This window comes from Galendromus occidentalis, unplaced genomic scaffold, assembly GCF_000255335.2.
Source record: "Galendromus occidentalis unplaced genomic scaffold, Mocc_1.1 scf7180000077480, whole genome shotgun sequence".
Lineage (NCBI taxonomy): Eukaryota > Metazoa > Arthropoda > Arachnida > Mesostigmata > Phytoseiidae > Galendromus > Galendromus occidentalis.
Window position 1 is genome coordinate 1,100,841 of NW_003805468.1, and position 27,706 is coordinate 1,128,546.

General features: G+C 54.2%; 2 protein-coding genes across 2 annotated transcripts in view; both read right to left on the reverse strand.

Annotated features, from left to right (window-relative positions):
• The window catches only part of LOC100907895 (Down syndrome cell adhesion molecule homolog), a 44,605-nt gene extending 30,475 nt beyond the window's left edge, over positions 1-14,130 (reverse strand). The window contains exons 1-3 of the mRNA XM_029112029.1: positions 14,058-14,130; positions 10,477-10,747; positions 3,026-3,198 (exon numbers count right to left, since the gene is read on the reverse strand). Of these exons, the coding sequence (XP_028967862.1) occupies positions 3,026-3,198; positions 10,477-10,747; positions 14,058-14,130 (517 nt within the window). The remainder of the gene's footprint in view (positions 1-3,025; positions 3,199-10,476; positions 10,748-14,057) is intronic.
• Positions 14,131-14,133: 3 nt separating this feature from the next.
• The window catches only part of LOC114828331 (Down syndrome cell adhesion molecule-like protein Dscam2), an 87,070-nt gene continuing 73,497 nt past the window's right edge, over positions 14,134-27,706 (reverse strand). The window contains exon 4 of the mRNA XM_029112030.1: positions 14,134-14,225. Within this exon, the coding sequence (XP_028967863.1) occupies positions 14,134-14,225 (92 nt within the window). The remainder of the gene's footprint in view (positions 14,226-27,706) is intronic.

Genomic DNA, 27,706 nt, shown 5'->3' on the forward strand with positions numbered 1-27,706 from the left:
TGGTGGCGGGAGGAGGGGGGGGGGGCGGTGGCTATTAGGAAAGTACGTTCCTTTCGGTTCACGTAGCTTTATAGCGGAGGCCGTTTTGACCAAAGTATGGCCAGCCGCTACTCACTTGCTCAGACGCCCGGCCACCCGCTCGGTCCGCAATGCGATAATATACTAGCGGCCGCTAGTCGTTGGACGCCGCGGCGGGTGGGCAGCGTGAGAGCGACCGCGGGGCGCTAGGGGACAAGCAGAGGCGCGTCGGCTTAGTAGGGCGAGCGGGCGGACGGACGGTCGGAGGGACAAACGGGCCATCTGACCGGCTGTTTGGCTTGTTTGCTCGGGAGAATATATTTTACATTTGTTCGCCACTCAAGTGGAAACACATTGGGCCTTATTTCGGCTCCGCAGGCAAAGAGGCAGCTGGACGGGCGGGCGGGCGTTCGTCCGACCGGCGGACGGCAATTGTCTGTCATTCGCCGCTGTTGTTGGTGTTGCGCCGTTCATGGTCATGACTGCCCTCGTCTCGACTTTGTCGGCGGCGTTATTCCGGTGGTAGTTCCCGTGCCATGCTTCTCTTTGTCGAGCGCTGCACGTTTGTATTCCGCTGAGTGAGTCGCTCTCTCTTGCTCTTAATCGTCATCGCCATATCGTCGATTACTGCTTACGATGACGACGCCAGTGATCGTTACGACGAGTCGTTTGCCGGAATTAAATTCCGATGGAGCGCGTTCTTAACATTAACGCATGGATTGGTCACCACTACTCCGTTCAATGCGCCGATGATTCGCTCCCCGGGTTCATAGTTCACATTCATGGCATTCATAGGCATGAATATATCGCTTGATTTTCCCCAAATTTCCCGGGATTATCCTGTAGATTCTCCGAAAGTATTCTGAGAATTCTCTGAATTTATTCTGAGAATGTTCCGGAATTATTCTGAAGATTTTTCCGGAATTATCCTGAATGTGCGAAATTATTTCGAAGATTTCCCGGAGTGGTTTCAGCGAGAAATCGTTGACAGGTCATGAGCTGTCTCCGATCTGGATTGTTATTACAGGAACGCTCCTTGGTAGACATCGATGGTGAGCGGAAGCGACGCCTGAGTAGAGCTCAACCACTCGAGGAAGATAGTCAAGTCCTTATAAAATGCAAGCGTTCCGCAATTAAGGCATACCGAATAACGTAACGTTGGATCCTGGGAGCGATCTCCATTGTTCTGGTGGCAGTGAATTATTATTTTTAGAACGGCCCCCGAACCCATTCCGCCTCTCGGCTGTATGGTGTAGCGGCGAGCTACACGCGCCAACGCTGTCCTCGCACCACAATGGAATATGCGACGACGAAGATGGAAGCGACTTTTCACTTTCGGTCCTCCTCTCTTTCGTTTTTTCCCCCTTTTTTTCTCCTTCTAGCTGTATGAAATATGCTAATTCCGAAGTTGGCACGCCGGCCGCTTTTTTGACAAGACGACAACGAGGACTCCTACGAAGACGACGATGAAGTAGGAGGAAGGACAGCGTCGACGACGCAAACTGCAAGGAAGGAGTCTCGGTCTCTCGCTTTAAAATCAGGAGACTCGCTTCCTTTCTGCCTCCTGGCAGCCACTACTTCAACAACGACGACTACGACGGCTCTTTCGTCGTTGCTCGTCGCGGAAGCTAAATTAGATCCTTTCGAGAATGCCACTAACAACAACGTCAGCCGCGTTGGTCTCGAAAGTTGGCAATTTGCGGCGAATGACTACTGGGGTTCGCATGAGGACGAACATCCACGGCATAGGGGACAACACCAACAAATGGAGGAACCGAACACGCTCTCAAACAGACGGAGTGGTGTCACGACTTCATTCTCCTTGAGGTTTCCGGGATCCCTCCGTCGATTTCCGTCCCAGCAGGTTCGGCGATGGCCCTCTCAGGTTCGGAATCAAGACATTTCCGAACGCACAGGTTCTTCTCGTCCGAACAGGAAAACTCGAGGAGCTCGAGCTGAGAATGGCCGGAGTCCCGAGCCGAAGAGGGACGACCGACTGAGGAATCGAGTGCGACCGCGGCTGAGACGGGGCGACATGAATAGCTGCAACGGCTCCGAGACGCACAACGCTTCGAAGCCGGTGGCGAATGTGTGAGACGGAGTCGTTCATTCGATGGGATGTTCTTCTCGACGGTCACCCGCCTGCTGGTTGGTCGCTTGACTGCGAGTGTGTTGCCTAAGGAGACTGAAATGTCCATGAAAAATGCAAATGAACCACCATTCTTGCCCTCCTTATTAAGAAGGACGTGATGGCGGCGGAGGCTGAACGTGTTTTTGGCTTCGCTAGCTTCTCAGAGCAGGCGGGCGAGCGGCGAGGCAGACAGGCAAGCTAGTCCCGCTCGCATTTTTGTGGAGACATTCTCCTTTCCCCGCGCTCGACACGCCAACCGACGGAGGAGGCGGTAGCCCAATCCCTCGCTTCCCAGTCCCCCTCTCTCGTTGGGGAAGGGCGGAAGGGGGAAACCGGTGCTGCCTTAAGTTTGAGTCGCTGCGATTTTCTTCCATTGGAATTAGCGTGATTCCCATAGATAAGACTCCTACAGGGCGCTATCCGTGGATGTATTCGGCCGCATCCATACGGTCATCTCAAACAATTAAGCGCGGTGTTTGAACTCTCAGTCTCAGCGAAATTTCCCCGGCACGAGAATCGGAGCGCTCCGTGCCTGCATTCGGACGCGAACGTTTTTCGGTCATACGCTGTTCTGAGCTGCGACAGGGAGCTCCCATGGTTTCCTCCGACCTCCATTCGACACGTCGGGGGTCTCGACCCCTACGGAGTGAGCTTCCGGCTCCATGATCTCGAGAGCACGGCTCGTAGAGAATTTCTAGAGCTTGCATCTCGCGCGCGGTCGCAGAACGCGCGAAATGTCGTGCGGGCTGCGTGCCACGCAGTGTCTTCGGAGATTCCTTCATGAGTTTGAATTTGAACGATAAATCGAATTCATTGAGATTCGCATCGACGTGGCTGAAGGTCAGTGGGGAGCGGGGAGCGGGGAGAAAATCTTACCTCTAACGATAAGCTTCATCGTGACTTGGGTCTCTCCAACGTCATTGTACACCACGCAGACATAATTTCCTGTATCATGAACCTCGGGCGCGTTGAATTGAAGCACTCCGCGCATCTGCTCGATGGTCGGCGAGGTAATTGGAATGGTTTTGTCGTCTTTCTTGCGATACCACCTGGAAAGCGAACAATAAGAACAGTCATTAAATATTCCGAAACCCAAGTAGGTGCGTGCCTATATTCGACTCGGTCCCGATTCCCCCCTGGAATGCACAAATAGAATGTGACCGGACAGGTGAGGGGAACAAGGTTCGAAACATAGGTATTTTTTTATGTTTATAAAAGTCAGAGTCAGGTGGAGGCGCTCCCAATGGTGTAGGCGGCGTTTTTATGGAGAGGAAGGCTTCATTGACGCTTTTCAGCACTGACAATGATGACGGGACAATTATGGGCCGATGAGTCAGAATGTCCCCAATTTTTGGAGCTGTCTCCTCAAAGGAACTATTTTTCATGTGTTTCCTTTGTTGACAAGGGTCAGCGATTATATGCGTTTCCAGCATAAGAACTCGAGGATCATTCTCCACCGAACTTGGCATCGCAACCCGGCGAGCACGCCGCTGCGAGAGCTTCCGACGAGAGGGCGTTCGTTCCATTGACGACGAGTCACGGCAGCTTGTATTCATTCCACCATTGATGACGACTCCGACGTCACCGATGCGAACGCGCGGCGTCGGAGGAGGAGCGACAACAAAGTGTTCATACTTGTACGAACGTTTTAGAAGCGTTCGAGCTTGAACGACACATTCCGAAAGCTCGACCGAGTTCGAAACTGCTAATCGAACGGTGGCGATGGCGGCAACTGAAGCAGCGGCTTTTGCTGCTGCTGCTGCTGCGAATACTACAAACATCACGCGGAATACCATTAGCAGCTAACGGAGAAAAAAAACGAACGCACGGAGAGACGCGACGATGATGCCACAGCATCGGAGGCACAACCCCCAAAAACTAAGCGAGAGGAAAAAACCGTATTGAAATGAAGGCTTAACAGCATCGGCAGTGAAGGTACCGAGGGGTTCAGGAAGTCTTCGACGACGACGTCGCGAGGAATCAAGAAAACGCAATTACGGGGGATACGGAGCTCCCACACGGCGAGCGCCTGCGCGTATTCCCCCAAAAGAGAATATCCAAAGCTCGCTAAACGAACAACCTTGACGGAAGGGAAAATGCGGCGGCGGCGAAGCTTTCGGATACCTCTCGCAGCGGCTCGGCGACAGCCAAAGCTTCTCTCGCCGGTTTGACGAGACGTGTGCAGGATAGCTCGAGCATATCGTCATATCAGCCCGATCTCAACACCCCGTTCGTTTTGATTCGACTTTCGATTTTCTCTCGAGCTTCCCCAAGGATTTTCTGAGATCCTCGGGACGGACGTAAGGATTTTCGCTTGTGTCATGAGCGTTGTTCGTGCATTTCGATCCGTTACCTCGGGAAGGAGCTCCCTACGCTGCCTCATGCTCTTCACGTCCAAGGTCCCGAGCATGTGTCATTCTCTCTCGCTCGTTTGACTTTTTTTTCGAATCTTTCTTCGCTCCGAGCCTCTCGTACCGACCCTCTGTAATCCCGGAGTACCTGAGTGTGCGTACACCGCTCAATTTGCGCGAACTCAAACGAACCGGAGGACCGACAGGGAGATCGAGCGCTCGCAACAGCTTTGATTAAGTGACATCGGACCGGAGCCGTAGAAATATTGAGCTGTTAATCTATCATTCTCCGTTCGTTCGCTTTTCCTCTATCCGGCGAACCTCTTGAAAACAAACTCAAATTCGAATGGAGGGGACGGTTTCTAATGTTGGATCCAGTTCCCGGATTCAAGGCGCCCGGTGAATTATGTTTACTCATGCTATGCAGAGCCCGAACTACCGATCGCATAATTCCCTTTGAAACGCCGACGACAGACGGGGAAAAGCGTTCTGACGATTTGATCTCCTCCCCTTCCTGTGTCGGGCCGAAGAAGTTGAATCCTTTCGGTCGACTTAGTGAATTCTCGCCGCGGCGGGATTTAAAGCGAACGGAAAGAATGAAAAGATGGAACTCGAACCCGGGGAGAACCAGTCAGGGTCCAGGAACCAATGGGAACCGGGAGGACGACGGCGCCGGCCAGGAGATAACCTCCAGCTGTGAAGTTAGCTGTCACCCCACCAGCAACGGACGGCGGAGCCAGGACCGCCGATAATTCACAACACTGAGGACGACGGGGTCCCTCGCCGGAAACGGAAATGCCAAGATCCTCCCGCGAGCCTTTGTCCAGCCAGCGCCGGCTCCAACTCGGCTTAGAATCACGGACAAACCGAGAGAGTGAGTCGCCGAGATACTGAAGACGACATTGGGAGGGCGCTGGGACAGCGGGACAAGAGCGAGACACCGGCCGATAAAATCTCACGGACGAACGGAGACCGACCGACGACGCAGGCACAAGACACTGTCGCGGAAGAGTCCCTACGGATCTGCGTCGAAACCTGTGCTGCGCAATCCCGGCCACCAAGAAATCCATCGGCCGTCGGTGCAGCAACCGTCGGCGACCTTAATCAAGACAAATGAAGTAATGAAAATCCAAATTATGTCCGACGTCGTCATCTTGAGCCGACTCGAAATGAATTCAAGCAGAGTTGACCCAGACCGAGGGAAGGACGGGCTAACGGATCGACGAGCAGGTCGACGGAGATCCGGCGAGATTCAACGAATTTTTCGTGCTGAGGGCGGTTTGAGTTTTTCCCCCTCACTGGCCGGTGCTTCACCTCTTGAACCTGTTCCCGAAAACTCCCGCAGCCAGAACCCGCTTTCTGACGTCAATTGCGGAGGGGGTCAGAAAGCTCCCGCGACGGAGCGGAGGACGATCAGGAAAAAACGTGGCACCGAGCTTTGAGCCGGGGGGACACACGCTCTGCGAGAGAGACGATCCGGACGGCATCCTATTGGAATGGCGGCTCAGACGAACTTATCGGAACTCTCGGAGTGACGGGACAACCGACCACCGACTGTCCGGCGAGTCGGCCCACACCCACCAGGTACCTGCTGAGCGTCCGACGAGGCAATAGACCAAGTCGCCGATCGACCGGTGCGGTGAAGTGCTTCGTAACCTCACAACAAACTGTTCGGTCAGACCAAAAACGGCGACGGCAGCAGCTGTTGTTCCTGCCGGGAAGCCCAACAACTCGTGGACTAGCCCAGCTGGAACCGAACAACCCACCGAGCGGACGAGCAGGCGGACTGCCCGGCAGGCAGGCTGGCGGACGGGCAGGCGGGTCCGCGAGCCAGCCAGCGAGCGAGCGGACGAAAGATTGAGATTAAGACCGAGAGAGGAAGCGGACAGGCGTACAAAAAAGGACAGGCTTTCGCTTTCGTAATTAGTAGTCCACGTAATGGAATGAACGCGAATTGATTATCTCCCGTTCGTTCCACATCGTCCTTGGCAGACTTTCGTGGCCACCGCCCGGCGTCCGCCGCAGCTTCTCTCGTTACTGGATTGCTTCCTCCTTTTTTCCCATCTCATCTCTGGGTTTCGGGTTCCCTGCGTCCCGTTCGCCCCGCTCCTCGCCCGTCCAGGCATCGTGTAGCCTCCGGTCCTCAACGAAGTTTATCGACGCTTCCTCATTTTTCCTCCTCTCATTGCTCTGAGCTTCTTGAGGGTTTTAACATCGCCTTCCTCATACTAACATTCATTTGATCCCTCTCCATTCCTCCTACGAGGCGCAAGAGGAAACTCGTCTGAGAAATTCCTTTTCCGCGCGAGGAGCTTACTCCCGGTCCAAGAATACGTCCGAAGACGTCCATATTTCAAGGTTGGTAGAATACGATGAGAGGAACAAGTTTCCACTTTTTGTTTGCCGTCGAGTCTACTCCTAACGCAAATTCGCTTTCTCGGTGAGAGCTCTTGGGGGTCTTTCATTAATTTCGAAACAAGGCACGAGAGGAAGTTTCTGAGCTGAGAACTGACCCCCCGAATGGAAGATGGAAGAACTGGTGGAACGAGAGTACATCCTCCACGTGAGCTCAAAGAGCGAACAGATATAAGCGAATTCGCCGACCTCGGTAATCAAAACTGCGAGACGTGATCCCGCGGAACGAACGAACGAGGAACCAGGTCAGCGTTCATTGTTTGAATGAGAAGCGTAGTTTTGTCGATCGGTACGTCTATCGATTCCCAGCGCTTCCCGCCCTGCCGGCGTGTGCATTCATTAGAGATAGGCCTCGCCGGTATGAGCTCTGCGTGGATCAGTTCGGGAGCTGGGGAATCTCCCATTTTCGAGCAGATCTCGTCCCCTCAGGAAAATCGTCGGCGGAATTTCCCCCTTGGTATTCTACTCATTTCTGTTTGTCGTTCCGCTCCTCGAGAACTCGGTCGCATTCGAGGATTTCGGGGGTCTATTGATTTCTGGGAAGGTTCCGAATCCAGGAACATCCGGACAAACTATCATAGGGGTGCTTTTGAGATGGGATCGAAGTTGGAAATTTCCAGCTCCCAAACCGCCGGTTCCAAAGTCCGGTCGCGTTTTCCGGCGCGCTTCAATGCGAGCCGAAAACCGTGGACATCACAACGTGCCAGAAACGAACGAGGATATTCTAATGAAGATCCTCTGTTGCCAATATAGAGACAGCTATCAGCTAGCGAGGCTGACTGCATGGAAACTAGCGGGAGGGCGGGCGTCCCAGAGAGCTCTCTGGGAGGGCAGGTGATCAATTGAGATGTTTTTATGCTCCATTCAGGCATTATTAGCCGGGAATCTCAACGCAAAGAGTGGGGAGCGCCGCGTTCTGCTCGCCTGATGAACAGTCGACACTCAGCACCTCGCTCGGCTCTCACACTGTTCATGTTTGACGGCCTCTTGATCCTTTCTCTGTTTCTCTATCTCTGGTCATAGCTCTCTGACAATTGAACAAACCGATCAGAAAGGGAACACGGGTGGAGTGGAGCTTAGTTCTCTCTTTGGAGAGAAAGTACGCGATCTGACTGGCCGAGATGAGCTCCAGGAGGGTCCGAGTTCTCCTCTCTACGTCGAACCTCGCGAGTACGACTACGAGCTGAGGAGGAACGGTTTCGATAGAAGACAGAATTCACAAGTGAAGACGAAAGAGTGGGGCCGACGGAAAATATACGGATGGTAGAAAAAGAGACTCGGCCGGAGGGGAATGAGAGCGCAGAAAAGACGAGAGGTGGGGGCGCGAGGAGTGGGGGGGGGGGAACAGCGTTATTAGAGCAGCGAGAACGGTCAGACGAGCAGTTCTCTATGGAAAAAATGCGGATTCGAGGATTTGCGTTTTTAAGTCATTTCTCTCCGTTCAAGTTCGTCAGTGTTTTATGTGACTTGTCCGGAAGAAGGAAGAGTCTCGGGTATCTCTCGTGCGACTTGCGCCGGAGGAGAAGCACCGAGAGACTTCGAGAGAGGCATAAACCCCGAGGCTCAGGATTGTCATCATCGAGGACCTTTGCGAACTCAAATGTCAATCAGAGGTTGAACTGTCACGCGAAGAGAACGAGTCGTATCCGAGAAGCCGCCCAGTGCCGTCGTCGTCACCGGGATCCGTTTTTTCCCCGAGATACTGCGCTGCGAGCTCGAGGAACCCCATCCGTCTGGGGTCTGGGGTCTAGGGTCTGGGGTGAAAGGGGGACTCTACCCATGTTTTCATAAAGTATTCCAGCCTTCAGTTTTCTACCGTCTTGCCGCGACGCATTCCGTTATGCGCAGAGTCCCGAAGCCTTGGGAAATTTCCCAATTTGGAATGGCCGAAGTCGAATGCACCAGAGGACGGAAACATGGGGAAAGCTATCTCTAAGGGAATACGAGCATCGGGGAGTTGGAAGGGTTCGGAAAGGCTGAGAGGAGGATGGGCCCCTTTTCGAACGATCCTCGTCCACAGAGGATCACTCGAATCGATCTCGAACGTCAGAGGCTCTCTCGCGTCCCCGACTTTCTCTTCCCTGTTGTTCCCTCTCAGGACCTGGCTATGGCACACAATGAATAAGAGTGAAAGATACCGAGGAAAAGTCAGCGGAAAAGCTGAGGGACCTTTTGTTGCATTATTAACCCACTGCGTAGCATGAGGATCCTGCTCGCTCGCCTGCCTGCCTCTGCCTGCCTGCGTGCCTGACTCATTCACTCAGTGACTAACTGCTGCTCTACTGCTTGACCCGAGCGGAGGAAGGAGATTCTTGATTCCTCAAATTCATTCGCTGATTCCGCCGGCAGCTCCCTGTGCCAAATTAGTTTCTCAAATAAGTTCTTCCCTGTCCTATTCCCAAAACGGGGAGAAAAAAGACTCAGTCAGCCAAAGTGGGTGCCACAAGAACTCTATTCAACGGGTGGGGAGTTGATAGGCTGTTCTCGGTTTTGTCTAGAGGGGTTCTTCGCCTGTTAGTCTGCATACATGCTCATACGTATGTGAGTCGAGCCCTGCGGAGTACGCCACTGACTCGTGGGGGAGTCCAAGTATGAACGCTCTAGGTCAGAGAGGTAGAAGCTCGCGCCCGTAGAAACCCAGTCTCCCGATTCCCGTTATCTAAATGATCCTAGGAGCACAACGAGAAGGCTCGGACTCCCAGAGGAGAGCGCTGGAACAGAGGTGTCGATTCGATGTCGATGGTTGTGGGAAGTTTCCCGAGCGGATGCGTGTGGCCGGTCATGGAGAGTTTTGCCACTGGAAGCGCTTGAATGAGCGCAGACAGTCCCGACCGTCAATTCATTCTGTTCGTCTCATCCTCCGTACGAGAACGAAAGGTTTCCCATCATGAACTAGTTCCAGGTAGACAGAGGAATGCGTTGCAGGAAATAGATAACCGAAACGACGACTGGAGAGAAAAGAAGAAAGGAGAGCAGAAAAGCCATTGAGATGGGAGTCTTCCCTGAATTGTTCTGCCGTTTTTGAATGGGATACCGAGTCTAGCGGAAGGACGTCAGCCGTCGCTCGATCGAGCTCGCCGAGTTTGAACAAGAACAACGACTCATGACGAGGGCGCGGTGCCGCGATAGAGGCGGTCGACGATCGCAGAAATAATAGGAATGCACTACGAATGAAGAGAATGAGCGTGAGAAAAGAGCGCTCGCCACGGTGGACGAACACGCGACGGATCGAGGAAACTGGGTACGCACCGAAATTATGGCTCTTTGTCTTCCTTTTCTGGATTTGGGTAGAATGGCCCCATGACGAGGCTTCCTCGCGTAATTCCAGCGCCTCCGCTTTCAGGGGACGGGCGATTAAGCCACGACGACGATCATCAAACGAGTATGTATCTGTCCGCCTGCCCACCTACCAACCTCGCAGCCTTTTCCGACAGACAAAAGTTTCATGCCCCCGCCCCCTCGTCCCTCCTTCGTCCATATCGGAAGCTCGCGTCTCGTTGTGTTTCTACGAACTCTTTCGAAACGGAACGTAGCAAAGCATGCGACCGACGCGGCACTCACCGGTAACTGGGAACGGGGAATCCTTCGGAAAGACACACGAGATGAGTCACCTTGCCCACCTCGGTGACGACTTTCTTACTGTGGTAAGAGACCACCGGAACCTGACTCTGAACCGGTTCGAGAATCATCAGCTTCACAAAATTCGTTGATGTCGATCGCCGCTTGTTGAATTGATCTTCGACTTGACAGCTGAACTTCCTCATGTCCTCCGTGTCCATCTTCTGACTTTCTTGGATGTATAGATCGCCAGAAGAGGTGATCAGGTAGCGATCTGGAACGGAACCTGCTACAAATTAGACATTGCGTCCATTCCACGGTTTAATTTACGCCTTCCGCCTAAAGTATCCGTGGTGGGCCTCCGTCGTATGGCTCAAGACTGAACTCCGGGGTTCCGACCCCGAACGTGCCCGCCATGGATCGACTGAGATGTCGGACGACCTTCAGAGGTCGAGAATGCCACGGCTCCGGCTTCCATGCGGGAACTGGCCCTCCGAAACAGAAGCAGAGCCGGTAACTGTTCAGAATAAAGACGTTTATGACGGCATAATTCAGGATGCTGTCAGAGACTCCCTTCCGGTCGCACCTTCACGGTGGGCATTTCTCGGGTCACTGGCTCGCCTTCGCTCGAAACGCCAGCCGGTCGCCCGGTTTGCCGTCTTGCTTGCCTGACTGCGCGGCTTCCTGCATACTTGCGAGTCGCCTGCTGACTGGTCCTCGGCCGCGGTGACAGCTGACTTGATCCGACTGTCACATCTCTTATGCAGGACGCGCGACAGCAAGCGACGTCAATTCGAATGAAAATGATCTGTCTCGGGCCAGCTAGATAAGCGGAATGACTGATTGATTGATTGATGGATAGATGGATAATCTTCGCCCTCTGAGACTCGGCACGGAATTGATATTGAGCGGCAGACTGCTGCGGCTTCGCTCTGACAGGGAAGAATTCCCGTCCACTCGAACGCACGGTGGTTGAGAATTCAGCGATTCCAAATCGGATCGCCGGGGAATACACGAGGTCCCTCTTGTCGGCTTCGGTCCAGGGGGAGTCCCAAGCGGGATAATCAATTCGGGAAAGATTGAAACCCCGTCACACGCGGATGAATGACGAGCCCGAGACGAGCAAGTCACATGAATAAATGACTTTTGATAGCGAACACCCATCGGATCCGAGCAGAAAATTCCGACCCGCGATTCTTATCAATGTGAGCTTAAAACTTCATCTTGGAAATTACGCTCAATATCCAGAGAGCTCCACGGTGTGACTGGTCTTCCTTGAAATAATATTGCCGCCGACATCTTCAGCGTCGAGATGGGGACCCAGGGCCGAAATCCACGCGCCGGAATATGCAAATCTCTCGTCCGACTATTGGCCTTCGTCAGGACCTGGAGCAACACAGTAAGGCTGCGGAGCGGCTCCACCGAGTCAACATCCAAGCGATGCACGGATGGAGGCAATTCCAACTTTCCTGAGGATGCTCGAATAGCGCAACGCTTGAATGACACCACCACGTACCCCATCGCTGCCGCGAACCTCCACCGGACTGCGTTATCTCGCTGACCGACGCCGCGCTAGGTTGGGGGAGACCACAGCAAATTTTCGAGGAGGAGCATCGGGATCATTTTCTGATTATCCTCGAGGAATTATATTCCATTCCAGCTCTCGGTTCCGATCTTATCGAAATCCCGACCCGAGTTCCTGGAATAGCTGCCGACACGCTACCCCTATCGATATCATTCGATTTGAATCTCGCGAACGCGGGTGTCTACGGAGATTTCTGAGAATTGCTTCCATATCCGAGAGGGATTCCGTGCGATTCCGCTGCGCCTCGAATATATTATGCACGAGATCCTCAGGTTGCTCGCTCGAATTCGTGGGTAGGCGGGGGACCGGCTTCAGTGTTATTGTTGTTGCGGTGACGGCGGCTGTCGTCGTTGTTGTTGTTTGAGCTTGCCAAAGAACGCCGTTGCTTGATCGTTATGGAAATAGCCGATAGTCGAACGACGGTGGCCACCCCGACGGGAACAGGATGCGAACGAGTCTTGCTGATGGTATCGACGAGCTTGCGTCATCCGTAGAGATCCTGAATGCAGGATAGCGGGTAGGTAGGCGAGCAAGCAAGCAGTCTGACGCTGGCTGTGCAGATGCTCGGGAAGATGCCAGAGGGCATAGCTGGGAAGAAGAAAAGATCAACCAGCCCTACTCACGGAGCAGAAAGAACCGGCGGCGGACTGCAGCGGCAGCAGCATCAACATCAGCAGCACCGGCACGGCGGCAGCATCACCGTACGCCAGCGATTTCGTTATCAAAAACTCTTCAAGTAGACTTGAGCGGCCTCTCCGAACAGTCTGAAAAACCTCCTTTCCACCCCGCTCTCCCTCTCTTCCCCAGTCATCCCGGAAACGAGGAGAGGGGAGGGGGGAATGACTATTTTTGAGTGGGAGAGCGCGTCACGAACGGGAGGAGATACGCTGTGAGAGAGCAAGGGGGCGGCGGGAGGGGCGAGAGGAATAAGGGGGCTCGATGCAGTAGGCGGAGGTAGCTGGCAGGAGTCTGGTCGAGGATGGGCTTGAGGGCGCGGAGAAGCGTAGGAAAAGAAAAAGGGGGAAATAAGTTGAAGAGGAGAGGAGGAGAGGGAGAGAGGACTCTATCAATCAAGACCCGTAGCAACGTTCGATAGCACTCTTCCACAAGCGATCTGTCCTCGCCGAAATCACTAACATAGCGTCAGGCAAGTTCGTAACCTGCCGTGCCCTCGCGTCTCCGAGTTTTCCGATTCCTCCTCGGAGAAGAGAACCGATTTTGCTTCCCGAGAGGACGCGCTCTGTCAGAAGGTCCCGCGCTTTTTCGCTCCCGACACCGACAAAGTAATCTTTAGAAACAAACGGATGATTCCCGTATACGGAAATTCATCGATGCCATCTAGATGATCCGATGATCGCGCGAGAACCTACGCGAGCGTCCCGTATTCACCGTAGGAATGACCAAATATTCTAGTTTGAGCTCAGTGCGAGCGAAGTCGGTTTGATTTTCGGACGGATTCGAGTTCCTCGAAGCTTTGGCCGGATATCATAGAAGGTCTTCAAACTCGCAATACGTCCAAGGTCGCAAAGGAAAGAAGGGCATCGGGTCGGGGCAGCTTCCCGTCTGTGTGGTCGATTGCGGATCTTTGTTCTCATTTGGTGGGTGGGATTTTGAGCCGCGGATCTTCCGCTTAAGCGGAGAATTGATCAATTTCTCCCGAAGCCGAGCTCGGTCTCTCTCGATCGACCGTAAGCGACTCTTAAATTCAGTTCTAACGATGGGGTGTTCCAGCTGCGGTTATCAAGGCAATCAGCTCCTGCTCGCTCGAGAGGGAAGTTTAGACGGGAGTCGCCTCGATTCTCTATCTGAGCTTCGTATCGCTGTCCGCGGCTGCGCGCCTCGGACGTTCTCCGAGGCTTTATCATTTTCAAGCGATGATTTGAAATCGAAGTTTCTGAATATTCTGAGCACGTCAGCTCCGCGTTCGCACCATCTCTGGAACTCGAGTACCTAACTCGTTCGCTTCCCCTAACGTCCACGGAACGTCCCGAAAACTCACCTCCGTATAGGCTTCGGGTGATGACGAATCCATCGGCTCTGTGCCACGAAGTGACGCTGAGGAAGTCGCCCATGTGTCATGGGACAGGACATTGGAGCAACGCTGCGTTCCCTCGGATGACGTGCTTGTCGCTCTCGAAACGCATCTCGTAATTCGATTTGGACAGCGCTGGAAAGAGAAAACGACCAATGGAATTTAGACGTTTTGACAGGCTTACGAGTTGATTGATTGATACATCGATACAGGTGACCGAGAATTGAGATACGGCCTGACGTGTGCGCCGCCGCCGCCGCCTCCGATGACACGACCGTCGGCGAAACCAACAGCTCGGGGAGAGGACGCTCGCACCAATCCACGCAATAAACAAAAAATAAATCGACTCCCGAGCGTCAAGGGAAGGATGTGGAATTCGCCGCGCGGGTTCACTTCGGCATTCCTTCCCAACGAAACAAAGGGGAACGAAAGAGACCGGCATCAGGTGAGGGAGTAGATGAAGCGTGAAAATATTGAGAACCCACGCACCGCAAACCGCGAAATATAATGGCAGCGAGGTCATTAAAAGTGCATCAAGTTATTCTCGAGTTACCAGAAAGACCGGTCAGCTCACCAGCCCGCCGAGCCACCCGATCCGGCGGAGGAGCCCGCTCGGACAAACGGATGTCCAGACAGACAAACCGACCGCCGCCGCCCGGACGAACGGGCACGCAGGCGGCCGATGGCCGGACCGTCGAACCGGGTCTTCATATTCCCGCTCCAACAGAGCGGATGTGCAGCCGTACTCACTGAGCCGGCAACGCCGAGACGACCGAACCGGAGCTGGACGCAGCAGCCAGCAGGATCCGCACGGACAGACAGACAGACCGACCGAGCGAAGAACGAACGAACCAAGAGTCTCAGTCAGATGGGACTCAAGCAAGTCAGCAACCCAGCTGCGGAACATCGCCGTGCCGGGACACCAGAAGTCCCGCACTCGTTGTCGGCGGCGTCTTGGTATCTCTTTTTTGCTCGCCGGCATGTGCGTGCGTGTCTCGGCGAGCCCGCCAAGCCTGTGCTTGCTTGCGTGCTCCCCCGCCGCCGTCAAGCGTCCCTTCCGATTCCCTTTTCCGTCGACACGACATGCGTCTTTATTACGCCGCCGGTCGAATATATACAAATATTGAGTCGCCTGACACCGCCGCCGTCCGTGTGTCGTGCTCACGCGGTCGGTGCGTCCGTCCGCTAATATACTCGTCTTCGTCGTCGCTTGTCCGCACGTCCTCGCTCCGATGGTGTTTGCCACGAATAGATGATAACCGTGCGAGTTTCTTTCTTGTGTTCTACTCCACTGGCTCGGCCGCAGTCCCGCTATCGTATCCAACGGACTCTTACTTGCCCCCTCGACCCATCCCCCTCGCCCGCCATCGCGACTCTGCCTGGTCGTCGCACCAAGCTCGGCTCGGAGCTGGTGTCGGGTGTCCGGATCGGGTTACCATGGTCTGAAGATGAGTTATGTTTATGTTGGCAAGCGGACACCGCTCAAGTCGGCTCCGGAGCCAAAACCAGTTGTCGGGAGACACCCGGGAAAACCTCATCTCCCGTCTTCGATTCTTCAGAAGTTGTTCTTACCCAAATCTGATCTGACTTTCAGGAAATTTCATGAAGTATCCGACGGCTCGGGACCCTTCCCCCATCGAGGGTATTCCCCCGGAGATCCGAGACATATCGCAGGTCCCGCAACGAGCCCCGGGTTGACCGATCGGCCGACCAGACAGCCAGCCAGCCGGATAAACAAGACTGGGACTCGTCGTCCGTTCGATAAAAAAACAGAAAGAGTGAAGATCACTCAGATAGTTGACGGCTGACGCCTACCATCAGTGGTCGCGTCAGAGAGAAAGGTCGGAGCAGCAGCTTTGCTTGTTCCCAGGATGACTGGCCTTGTCACCACGGACGGGCCAAAGTAGCATCGTCTAACAACTAGTATGTACACAGACAGGAGCAAACATAGCCCGCCTACCCGAATGGTGATGCAATCAGGAACAAAACGTCAGCAGCAACAGCTCCGTAGCTGCCAGTCCCCTGCCGCATCCCTCCGAATCCATAATGTGATTCGGGCTTTCGACACGCGAGGCGACAAAGATCGCCGTGAGGACGATGATATGCAGCAATCTGCGCCAGAATCACCATCATGGATCATCGTCATCTGTCGATTAGCATCTCGACCCCAGAGGTCGTGGAGAGACGCCATCACACACTCTGATCGAGCCATGGCTGTGGTCAGCGACCGAGCGGATCTCGGCACGAAGTTGAACTATCCCGTCGACCGACACGATGGCTGTTTAGTCACGCCCGATCGCATCTAATTGGGGAAGGAGTTTCTTGTTGCTTGCTTGCTTAGCTTTCTTTGGTCGGGGTAAGGTCCTCGTTCCGGGGCATCCTCCTCACTCGGCCGCTCGCTGACGGCCGGTGGGTTACTGCGTGTGTCATTCCCTTATTTGTTCATTGCTCATCGCGTCCCGGATTCTGCCATGGGACTCCTCTCCGTCTTCTTGGGAGAGATGTTATGCTGTTTAGTATGCAAGCAACGCCCCCTCCCCTGCCCTCTCTAACGTGCTCTTGGCGGCCCTCGCAGTTTCTCGGCCTCACTCCGGCGCGGTTTTTTTCCTCCTGTTCCTCCGAGTCATCCCAGCCCCGTCCGGTGGTTCGTCCCTCGACCCGAATCCGCTCTTCCTACTGCATGTGACCGGTCCTGGGCCGTCAACATGGCTCGCTCCTTCCGCTAAATTCGTGTGCAGCGCTCATCGATGGCTCCGTGTCACCTTACAGCCGGACCCGTTCCCATCCAGATGAGGAAGACCCACACTCGGAGATTCGAGAGTTCCAGTGCCGAGGCTTCCGGAGAGAGATCGGGAGGGGAAAGAACTCTTCGGGATGTTCCTGGTTCTTGTAGAGATTCCGTGTGTGATCAGTTCCACAAGGAAACCCAGAAGCATGTGACTCGCATGACCCAGAGACCCATCGGCATATTTGTCAGCTGAGCGCGTATTTTGCGACATCGTTTAACATCATCCCCGAGGAATGATGTCGACGTCTTCTCCAGCGCGTAAATGCTTGTACGGCCGGGGTGGGGGAGGGATTCAAGGGTAGATATTCTCATCAGTTGGGAAAGACGGGCGGAGAAATTTGTGAACACCCATTCTAATATTCACGATATCTGTTTGCTTTGACGTCGCGAGGCGATATTTCTGCGGGGCCATTGGAAAATCTGTGACTTCTCCGAGACCCGAGGAAATAATGCGGCCGAATACGATGGCGGCGGCAGCAGCAGCACCAATAACAACAGCAAGGACGACGTCGTCGAAGACGGCGTTCTCCAGGATGGTTCGGTTCTCGCTTCTCGCGTTTTCGGAATCGGGGCTCGGGATGCTGCGTTGGTTGGTTGCTTCCTTCCTTCCTCCGTTCGTTTGAAGGTTTCTTGCTTGTAGTCGCGGCCGGGACGGCGACAGTGGTGGTGCCGTCGAAGGAAAAAGAACCCCACGAACCGAAAACGAGCCAGCATCGCCCAATTTGAAGGTATTCAAACGTAAAAGACGTTTACCTCCCGAAGCTAGGTTCGCTCTTTTTCACCGCTGCATCTTCCTCCCGAGTCGGCTTCTGCGGCCCCGCTCGCCGCTGCAACACCACATCCGAGATTCTCCTTCCCGAATGCCGAAGGCAATTGACGCTTCTCCCTTCCGCGTAGTCTCCATTGTTGGAATTCATTCGTAATAAGCGGCTTTGTGGCTCGCCGAAAGACTGGCAAACTCAAGAGCCCCGACGTCGTCCCGACCCACCGACCGACTGGCTGGCTGGCTGTCTCAAGGTGGGCGCAAGTGCATGAATTCGCTCCGGCAAAAGCAACCTAATAAAGTTCCCCTCTATCCGAAGGCAAGAATAGCATCGACGAGCGAGCTTGGCGGCGGTAGCTAAGAGAAGAAAGTGAAGGCTAACTCGAGGAAATATTGTGTTTCGCGAAGACGTTGGAGGTCGTTTCGCGAGAGCGAGCGTCTTCGCTTGCAGGCTCCAGTGATTCGACTCTATCAGGTCGGCGAGAATGTCGCTCTGCGGAGAGCTGCCGATGGCGTTCTCTTCCCGGCTTCTTCTAGTTCGAGGACTTTGAACGGGAAGGAGGACACGGAGCTCGCTCCGCAATAATTAAAAAGGAGGGAACACGCACTTTGAGGTCTGAAACTTTGCGCTCGTACGTGGTAGATCAGCTGATCGGCTCGACGCGGGAGCTTGCTCATAATGAGGTCATGGAGAGGTGTCTAGAAGAACACGAAAACACGAAAAACGAGGAACAACTGGCGGGTAGAGCGAGAAGGAATCAAGAACCGGCGAGCAGAAAATCGATCAGACCCCGAATTATTCAAGAGAGCACAACAGGAGAATACCCTCCGAAGGGTTCGAGATCCGCACGAAGCGGGACCGGGGCTCGACCCTGGTGTTTGAGAAGGCCTCGATCCATCTAACGAATTGGCCATTAAAGTGTTCCTGATTCATCAATTCCTCCAGGACTTACGTCGACGTGCCAGAGCTCCGTCCAATTACGATGATCCTGATGAATCTCAGAGACGGAACGTTGTCTAATATGAGACCTGACCGATTGCGATCGTCGCATCCCATCATTGCGGAGTCAACGATGGCTCAATCAACGAAATATGAATGAAGGCGAATGGATGCACACACCGGAATCGCTGCGGATCCTCAAGGAACGAAAAACGAAGCGATGGACGGGGGGCTCTCGACTCCGAAAGATTCATGTGCGCAGTTCCTCGCAAAACAGAGATCTCGAACGACAACTATGTGTCCAGTGAGCTATGTCGTACGCGGCTCCGTCACTTGTTCCGTGGCCCGTAGCTGCCAGCCGCAGCCTCCTCCGAATCGGATGTGTCAAGTCCGGGGCTCGAGATGAAATACTCGATATTTTTTCCTCTCTCTCCCGCTATCTCTCGTTTCTCTCGCTTTTGGCTCCGCTCCCATGTGAATCAATTCGCTAAGAGCTCCGCACGAGGAATTGCATTGAAGTCAACATCACCTCATACGTCAAAAGCGAGCGCGACCGAACGATGGTTCCTCTTCCTGTCGACATGCAGATCCGCCTCGGTAGAGCAACAAGACTTGCGAATAGCAGAAACGCGGACGGGACACACGGAGGGCGAGCTGTCGTACGCCCTGTCAGGCATAAAAGCACCGCCGTCGACTTGCTGTACGAGGATTCTCGGCAAGAAGAAATTCCCAAAAACCAAGTTTTTGACGCAACGATGTAGGCCAGAGCTCCTCGCGCGGACGAACGCACTCGTGTTGCTTTTCACGGGATTTTTCGACTTTGTCTCATTCCTGAGTTATTCGGCACCAACGCGCATCAGCGAAGTCTCATTCTGAGGACGCTTTGCCGAAGTCGTTTGATTCGTGAGGAATCGTCTCGAGCAGAGGTTTAAGCCCGAGCGAGGTTCTTGGACTCTGCAGATCCCGATGGAAGCCGTAAGACCAGCCCCAAAGATCACTGGTGGGGATTGTCGAGCCGTGAGCTAGCCACTATCAGAAAGTGCTCATGTAATAGTTCAAGGGATGACCATTCCATGACTGAAGCCTTGAGATTCCGTAAAATCTCGAGGCTCAGCTGGGTTGTGAATGTTGTTTGTGATCCAACCATTCAGGCGTCTGATGCGTCCCAGAAGATGGTTCTCCTCAGTGGGTTTCTTACAAAGACTCTGCGACAATATGGACGAAATTTCTTATCAGAGCCACGCGTACATGGATAACGCCTCCACAAATCCGATTGCTGGCCGACGACCTATCGAAGAGCCTCTGACCTCGTCCCTGCATCCGTGCGCCGTGTAGTCAGCGGACGTTGAGTCGAATTCGGTCTTCCATCACCCGGAAAGCAGTAACTGCCATCGAAGGAGCAGGAGTGAGAATTCTCCTTGGAATATGTTTCCATAGAGTGTCTTTCGTGGGGAGCAAAGGCGTCAGACAGGCGCCTCCACGTCACGCTACAACGCCCGCGTCATGTCCTGTCGCATGTTTCCGATGCTCGCGAACAGAGCAACTCTTGTTTGTCGCAGGCCAAAATCTAGCCGAAATTAGCCGGAACCAACGTGCGTTTGGCAACGTCTTCCACACATGACCGCGGCGGCCGCAGACGGATTTCCTTCGCTCCCGAAGCCCTGAGCCAAGTCATATGCCGCTGGTTTTGTCATGATAGCGATGGAGCGATAATCCAGAAGTCGTCCCCCCGGTGCCTCTTGTTGGATGGGCTGGCGCTTTCTGCCTTTTGAGGAGTTTTGCAGAAGCATGATGCATGCCACGTATCGATAGAGTCAATAGCCTGAGTTCCTTGCCATCGTAATCTATAATGGCGAGTTCCTACAGGGAGGGGTCAGGGTGGGCCGCGCGCGACGACAAGCCGGGAAGTGGAGGGTCTCAACTTATTATTAGATTCAATCTTCGCCGTAAAGTCAATTAGGCTTCCGGCTCCAAACGGCGAATTCCTCGAGTGCAAACGCTTCCCGAGCCCACGGACCAGGTGAACGCGTCCCGCTGCTGCCAAGGCTTCAATGGAGACAATAGCTTCGGAGGTCTAGAATAAAACCGCGATGGCACACCAGTGCTCGGGTCTGGTGTCGTAGCCTCAGAAACGATGAGCTTGAATTAGCGCTCGTAGCGAGAGCGCCGGAGCGTCCCGCTCGGGCGGGACTTTCTCCTTTGTTTGGCAAGGGACGATCGCGTTGTCAACAGTCGTTGATGCAATTACCGAGTTAACGCTGACCGATCTATCCCGCGTTCAAATATTTCCCCGGCGACCTAACTCGCCCGCGTTATTCTCTACGCAGCGCAGTTTCATTGTATGTACATCGATTGTAGAAGAGAAAAGTGCTCACTGCGCGTGTCCGTAAGAGTAGACGAGGCGACCGCGCGATCCAGCCAGCCAGACGGCCGCCCAGCAAGCCGGCACAACGGGGGCGACAGCTCCGGTAGGTTAGAAGCGGGTCGGTCAGCGGTATGTCAGCGTTTATATTTGTTTTCGCGTCATGGTTAAGAGCCACTCCGGTCTCAACAATTAGTTTAGGGTCCTCGCAGCCGTTTTCGCAAGCGTTGTTGTCGCGGTAGCCGCCACGTAATAATAATTGCTTATTATCAAATTAGCCTGTAACGTGAGGCCGACAGAGGGCGGCCTCGCCTTTTCAGCATTTAAAGTTGCCACCACAAGCGTCACCGCTATTAGTCCTATGCTTCCTATGTTTGGTTTATAGCTAAGCCAGAAAATGGTCAAACACTCCCCAACTTATCACGCAGTCTGTTTGTTTGAAGGTCGAGGAGATGGACGAGGAGGGGGCGGGGGAAGCTCTTCGAACGGACGAGCAAGGTATGGTAGCGGCAGGGGGCTGCTCGATCTGTCGCAGGGGAACGTCGATGATGGAATGAGTGCAGCCGAATGCTCGGCGGGGCATATGGTGCCAAACGAAAACACCCTAACTCGATTATGCCAAGTTGGCGAAGTAGAGCAAGGTGATGCAGCCGCGTGCACACAGTCAGCAGTAGTCAAAGACGGTACTCCTGACGAAAATACGGAGTCATGACGGTCTGTTTACTCGGAACCCCGTGCCGTCGGCGCCTACCGTTGGCGTTGCGTCGTCCCCAATCACCGCTTCGTGTTTTTCGGCGAACCCCAGTGAAAGCCGGAAAAACTCGCATGGGCTCACCAGAGACTTAGGTGTTCTCTCGGTACGCTGAGACGTTTCGAGCTTGCTCGCTCGCGCCTCTTAATTTTTTCTAATCTTTCAAAATATCTCGATAGGTTGAATGATTCCGAGTCCGTACCGAACCCGAATCGCTCACACGGTTCCCTATTCGCGGATTCAGGTAGGTGATTCTCCCGTCCATCGAAAGATCCGTCTTGGGTTCACGGTCTATAGGCAACGGATAGACTGGCCACCGATCCACTCGGAAGCCTCGGACCGTACGAGAAACGTCGTCGACACCAACCGCAGTGGCTCGAGCCCTCAGCGGTACGACTGCGATTCGTGATTGCGGTTCCATCAGTCCCCTGCGGTTCGGCGAGACCCGTTCGGCGGAGAACTCCTCCATAATGAACGTCTCGATATCTACTTGATTGACCGCTAGAATCCTCTTCCTTTCACCGGGCCATCGTTGTGTACTGCTCTATCAGCCCAGCAATTCTTTCAATCAGTAGCCGGCTTAGACGCTGTGCGGCGGCGCCCGTCTCTGGGTCATAGCGCGTGACACACACCGGAAAGGTTGGAGGAGCTCTCGGGAGATTGCGACAGAGAGAGAGAGAAAGTTGACGGCCAGGCCGCACCGGGAAGCGGGGCAACGTCTGACCTTCGGCGCGGAGGTTCCGACTGCAACAAGTTCTCCCTTACGGCGAACATTCCACACGAAGAGGCGCGTGGAATTTCCGAGCTGACTCCGAGGCGTTTGACCCCTGAACGCAAAGGAAATATTCCCCGAAAGCGACGGCCCTCGACTGCGCGCGCTCCAAGTCGATTTGTTCCGGGGCCATTGTAGTCTTCCTTCACAGTTTATCCCGTTCTAGATCCTTCTATCCGCCGTATGTATGTGCAGTGAGCGAGAACCGTCTGCGAACCCATTCTGCCTGGAGTCACGCCAGTCAGACCTGGAGGTTTTTTTTTCTCTCGGAGGCTTTCTGGGGCAATCGGTGAACGCTCCCGCCACCGACGTCCCCTTCAGTGCAGAGACCAAAGAGATCGGCGGGGAGCTCCGTCTGCCCGTTCGATGTGCGATGGCGGAGGGGCTCGCCGGTGACCGAGCAAACGCAAGGCTTCATTGTTGACCTCGCTCCGACTACCTACGTCGAATAATGCTCAACTGAATCGGAGGCGGGCGAGGGAGGGAGAGAAAAGGAGCGCAGACGAAAAGAACAGCAGCACAAAAAGGAAAAGAACTCAACGGAGAATTCTAATATATCCAATGCATCGGCATCCTGCCGTCTGGGCTGGCGTTCTTATTCGCCGGTGCAGCTCGTCGTCGACGGCATCAGCACAAGAGATTCGGATTCAATCGCAGATCAGGTGCGCAGGTCTATCAGTACAACGGCATCTATGGACCCGTCCCGAGATACAAACAGCACAGCGATGCTCTCTCCTCCTTTTTCCTCTCTCAGTCTCGTATATTTCCTCGCTTTTTCTTATCCTCTTACTGCCGGCAGGCGACACACATCGCTGTGAGGGTTCTAAGGGACCCTCACGCACACCTCGCCACGCTCAGACACGCCCACGTAGAGAACTATGTGAGGAATCTGCCGCGAGAAATCATCTCCGTCGATCGCCTTTTCTGCGCAGACCATTCCTTCTTCCTCTTCCAATATCTCCGGTCGACAAGAGGAATCAGAAAATGCAGTGCGAGACGTTCATTCGACATGGCACCTCATGCCGAAGAGCAGAGCGATGTGTTAAAATTCTTCGGGATGATGGACGGAGAACATTCGATGAATCGGAATTATCCGCCAACGGAAGAGGAATTCTTCCTTCCGTAAAGAAACCCCTGGGGTCAGAAGACAGAACAAGTGTCCCATTGGTTTGGGACGACAAGGTTCCTTCCCTCGACACACCGAGTGAGAGACGAGCGGCGACGGGGAATCGAAGCCGAAGAATATCCGCTGCTCTCCTTTTTTGATGCTGCGTCACGGCTTGGGCAGAGAGGATTCGACGTAATGTCTATTGCTACGCACATCGGCGGACGAGGAACAGGCTGAGCGAGCGGAACGGTCGCGTGTTCGTCTTGTCAATGCGTGGCGTTGTTTTCCGACGCCTTTTGTGCCAATGAGACCTTGAGTTGTTGCCCGCTTCTTTTAGTTGAAGGGGGGGGGGTGATGGAGGAGTGAGAAATAAGGCAGAAACTAAGTAACGCTGGCACTGGTGCCGCAACGCGAGCATAGAAGCCTGCTCAGAACGTATGGCGCCGCTCAGACGCTCCCCGAGGCTCGCGGACAAATGTTGCCTTTTTCCGATGTGCTCCTCCGATGCTCGCTCCGCGGGTTTTCTTTCCGAAATTCCCCCCCAGCGCGGTTTTTCTCCGGCGCTGCTGTCCCCGCAATCTGCCGGTCGACTCCCCGCCAGCCCTTCGTGTCCGCGGCCGTATTACGCTGTTAGCTTTTCAATGAATATTTTCAATTTCAATTGGGCAATCTGTTTCCCGGGCCATCGAGAGTAGGAAGAGGAATTCGTTTCAAGTCGACCCGCCGAGGGAGAACGATGAAAACCAAAACAAAGTTTGCTCTACGGGGGAAAAGCTACGAGAAGAAAAAGACGTCGAAAACTGTCGGAGTCCTTTATTGACGGAACGTAATGCATAAAAGCGGGATCCTTCCTGGAGCGAGCTGTCCGTCGAAGTCAAAATTGCATTTTGTGGGGTTCCTCGCGAAGATTCGTGATTCGGGGTAGAGTCCCGGCTCGAGTCAGGAATGGAATTAGGCCAACAGGGCGCCTGACCAATCCCAACCTCAATCCGCGGCAAGTCCCCTTCCGCCGTATTCTCCCCTCAGCGTTCGTTCACGAGCTGCTGCTTTTCCTTGGAACGGTTCGGTGGCGTGGCGGCGCACTTTGCGACAAATCATTCCAGGAGTTTGACGTCGAAAATTGACTGTTCTTGCTTCGCGTGGCTGTCTGCCGTGGCACTCCACTTTTCGAAGGATGGTATGTACTAACGTATTATCTCTCGCGTTGTCTCCAAGCCTATGTCTTATTCTCCCATTTCCTCCTCTCGTGTTCCCTTCCCTCCCACTCTCTATTCTATCTCCGTCGGCGCAGCTCAGTTTTTTTTACCGCCGCTGCTACCGGCTATGCCGAGAGTCGCATAAGGTGACACGATAATCGACATCAGCGGAAGGGCTCGACCAGCCCTTGCATTACTGCGGGAGCCCTCGGCTTTCCTATTGCTGTTTCTGCCGCCGTCACTGCTGCTCGTCGTGCTGCTGCTGCTGCTAAGGAGTTAAGCAAAATTATAGAGTTCAAGGGAGTCAGCTAGAGCCGTCCTACCTCATGCCCCTATTATCCAGAGCACGACGCTCCCGTTGCCACCCGACCTTGTGACAGGGTAATTTGCACTTTTTCATTCTGCGACCGTTGTCTCCTTCTCCCTCACTCAATAATAACACTAATGTTCCGATGTAAATTCGCACAAAAATTCCATCTCTTTTCTCAGCCCCTCAAGCCCACGCAGCGCAGGCAGACTGTCTCGTCGCTTCTCCGCTAGCGTGTTCTGCGTTTTCGGAGGAGGAAAGCCCTTCTTTCCGAAAACCCCTGCTTACGCTTCCCTGACGCTTTGTTCCATTTTAAGTGAATCCATTGATCTCGACCGACCCTTCCACCCCTCGCCGAGTGAGTGGGTGCGCAATCAAAGCGAGCGTTCTTCGAACACGGCAGGCGGAGCCGAAATTCGAGCGTTGCTTCTTCTTCCCTGCAACCGCTCTTTCACTTCTGTGCAATGCCAGATAAATTCGATCGCGAGCTTTTCCCCTTCTCAGATTGTATGTATCCATCATATCAGGCCCCAGCGATCGGCTTAGCCCCTCGCATTTACTGATCTGTATCTGCGGGCTTGTTTCGAGCCCGGGTTTATCTTCGAGCGTAATCCGTTCGACCCGGGCCGATTTTGAACGTGGAGGAGCTGGACGAGCTTTGTCTCACGCATCCGAGAGGAAAATAAGCTCTGACATGGTCTCGAGTATACCGGGGTTTGGAGTTCTTAGGGATAGCTGCGGGAGGGAAAAATCAGAAGACGCAGAAGAGTTACGCCTGACCTCTCCGGAGCACCTCATCCTATTCCCTCACATCTTGAGTTAGATAAAGAAGTTCTTATTGTGGGCGGTTTTCGAGCCCGGAAAGTCGGGCGTCCTCTGCTTCTCCGTTAGCTCCGGAGGTTACTTTTTCCTCCTTTGATTCCCCGGCCTAGCTCCCGTCTACTATTGCCAGCGCGTTGACCTTGTAAAAACGCCGAGATCGTCTCGACCGTAGCTCTACCCATCGTTTGGCTCCGTTCATTCCTCGCAGCAGCAACGGATAGTCTGAGGCAAGACGGAGGTGGAGGAGATGATAGTCCGCTGTTGCCTATGAAGCTAGCCGAGCGGAATACGACGACGACAACAACCTGACCCACCGACCGACCGACCATCCATCCATCCATTCATCCGAGTCCCAGTACGGACGGCGAGCGGGAGCACGCGGAGTGGGCGAAATAATCAAGCGGATCGCTTCGATTCTCGGCTAAACCGAAGAGCCTGGAGAGCCGAAGTTTGCCGTGCAAACGCGAATGGACCGGAGTCCCAGGCGGAGCTGGTTCCTCTCTATCCAACACTTCCGGACGTTAGGGGATTAGACCGCGATACAGCTCGGTGCATCTCTCAGCCGTAGCCGCGTTCCTTACGGGAAACGTCGTCAGATCCGAAGTTCGAGTAGATCGTCATCGAATCTTCTTCTCACTCTCAATACTTTTCGACAAGGAACGGCGTCGCGTTGCCGCCCGCGCTAGTCAGCGATGCTCCAAGGCGGAAAGACCGAAAGCGGATTCGCGAACGCTCCTCGCTCCCCGCTTCGAGAGAGATGCTCGCTGCTCCCAACGGTATTCTCACACATATTGTAGACTCCCCCAGTTTCTACCGGGAATTTCCCGATGCGTCCCTCGGTGGCTGAAGCTATCCACGTACTCGGTCTGTGTTGTCCCTGGAACGGTCCTGGACGGACTCTATCGGGCGGTCGATGCCTCTCCCCTATCTTCCCGAAACCCACCCGATGCCACCCCCGTTCCTCTCGTGAACTCGCCGCGGGAGCAAGCGCTGTCGCTGCCACCGCCACTGGTCGAGAGAAGTCTTGTCGTCGATAGTAGTGGACCCTCGAATATTCTCCGACTTTTAGAGAGGCTCAGAACGCTGATGCGTGAAGATTAGTCACTCAGTCAGTGCTTCGCGAAACTCGTCGGTCCATTGGCCGTCCGACCAACGAGCCGGAGCGGCTGTACGCAAAACTCAGAAGCGGCGCGGCGGCTCTCTTCGTTCGTGCTACTTTCTCGTCTGACCACCACAACCACCACCGCAGTAGATAAGCGCGATACGGACGGCTTCCGAGCGGGAATATTCCGGAGTGACCACACTGTTCGGACCATCATTCGTTTGCTCCAGATAAAATTGCTAGCGCTCTTCCTCGCTTTTCCCTGGCTCTCTCCCCTTCCCGGTGATATCCGTGTCGCGACGAATTCCCCCACCCCTTCTGACTTTGCCCTTTGCAGTTCCCAGGTGAAGTATTCTGTGAGCGCTTCTGTTGGAATCGATGACCCGCGTACCGTCTGACTTTCGTTTTTTACCTGACGCCGATGGTTTCCCAAAGGACGCCGCCCCCCCTCTCTGTGTGACGGGAGGGACTATTCTCGGGAAGAGATTAGATCCGTAAAATCCAGTCGATTCCACACTCTCGCGCAGAATGAATAAAGACGACGCCTCGAAGGAAACTTGTTCTCCGGAAAATGGCTGACTCGACTCTTACCGCTAAAGAGGAGCGTGACGGCGGGCAGGCTAGCTTAAGTGGACGAACAACGTATGGAGAGTAAAGAACCGGCTGGAAGTGCTCACGAGTCAAGCTTCCAAGCTCTAGGCGATT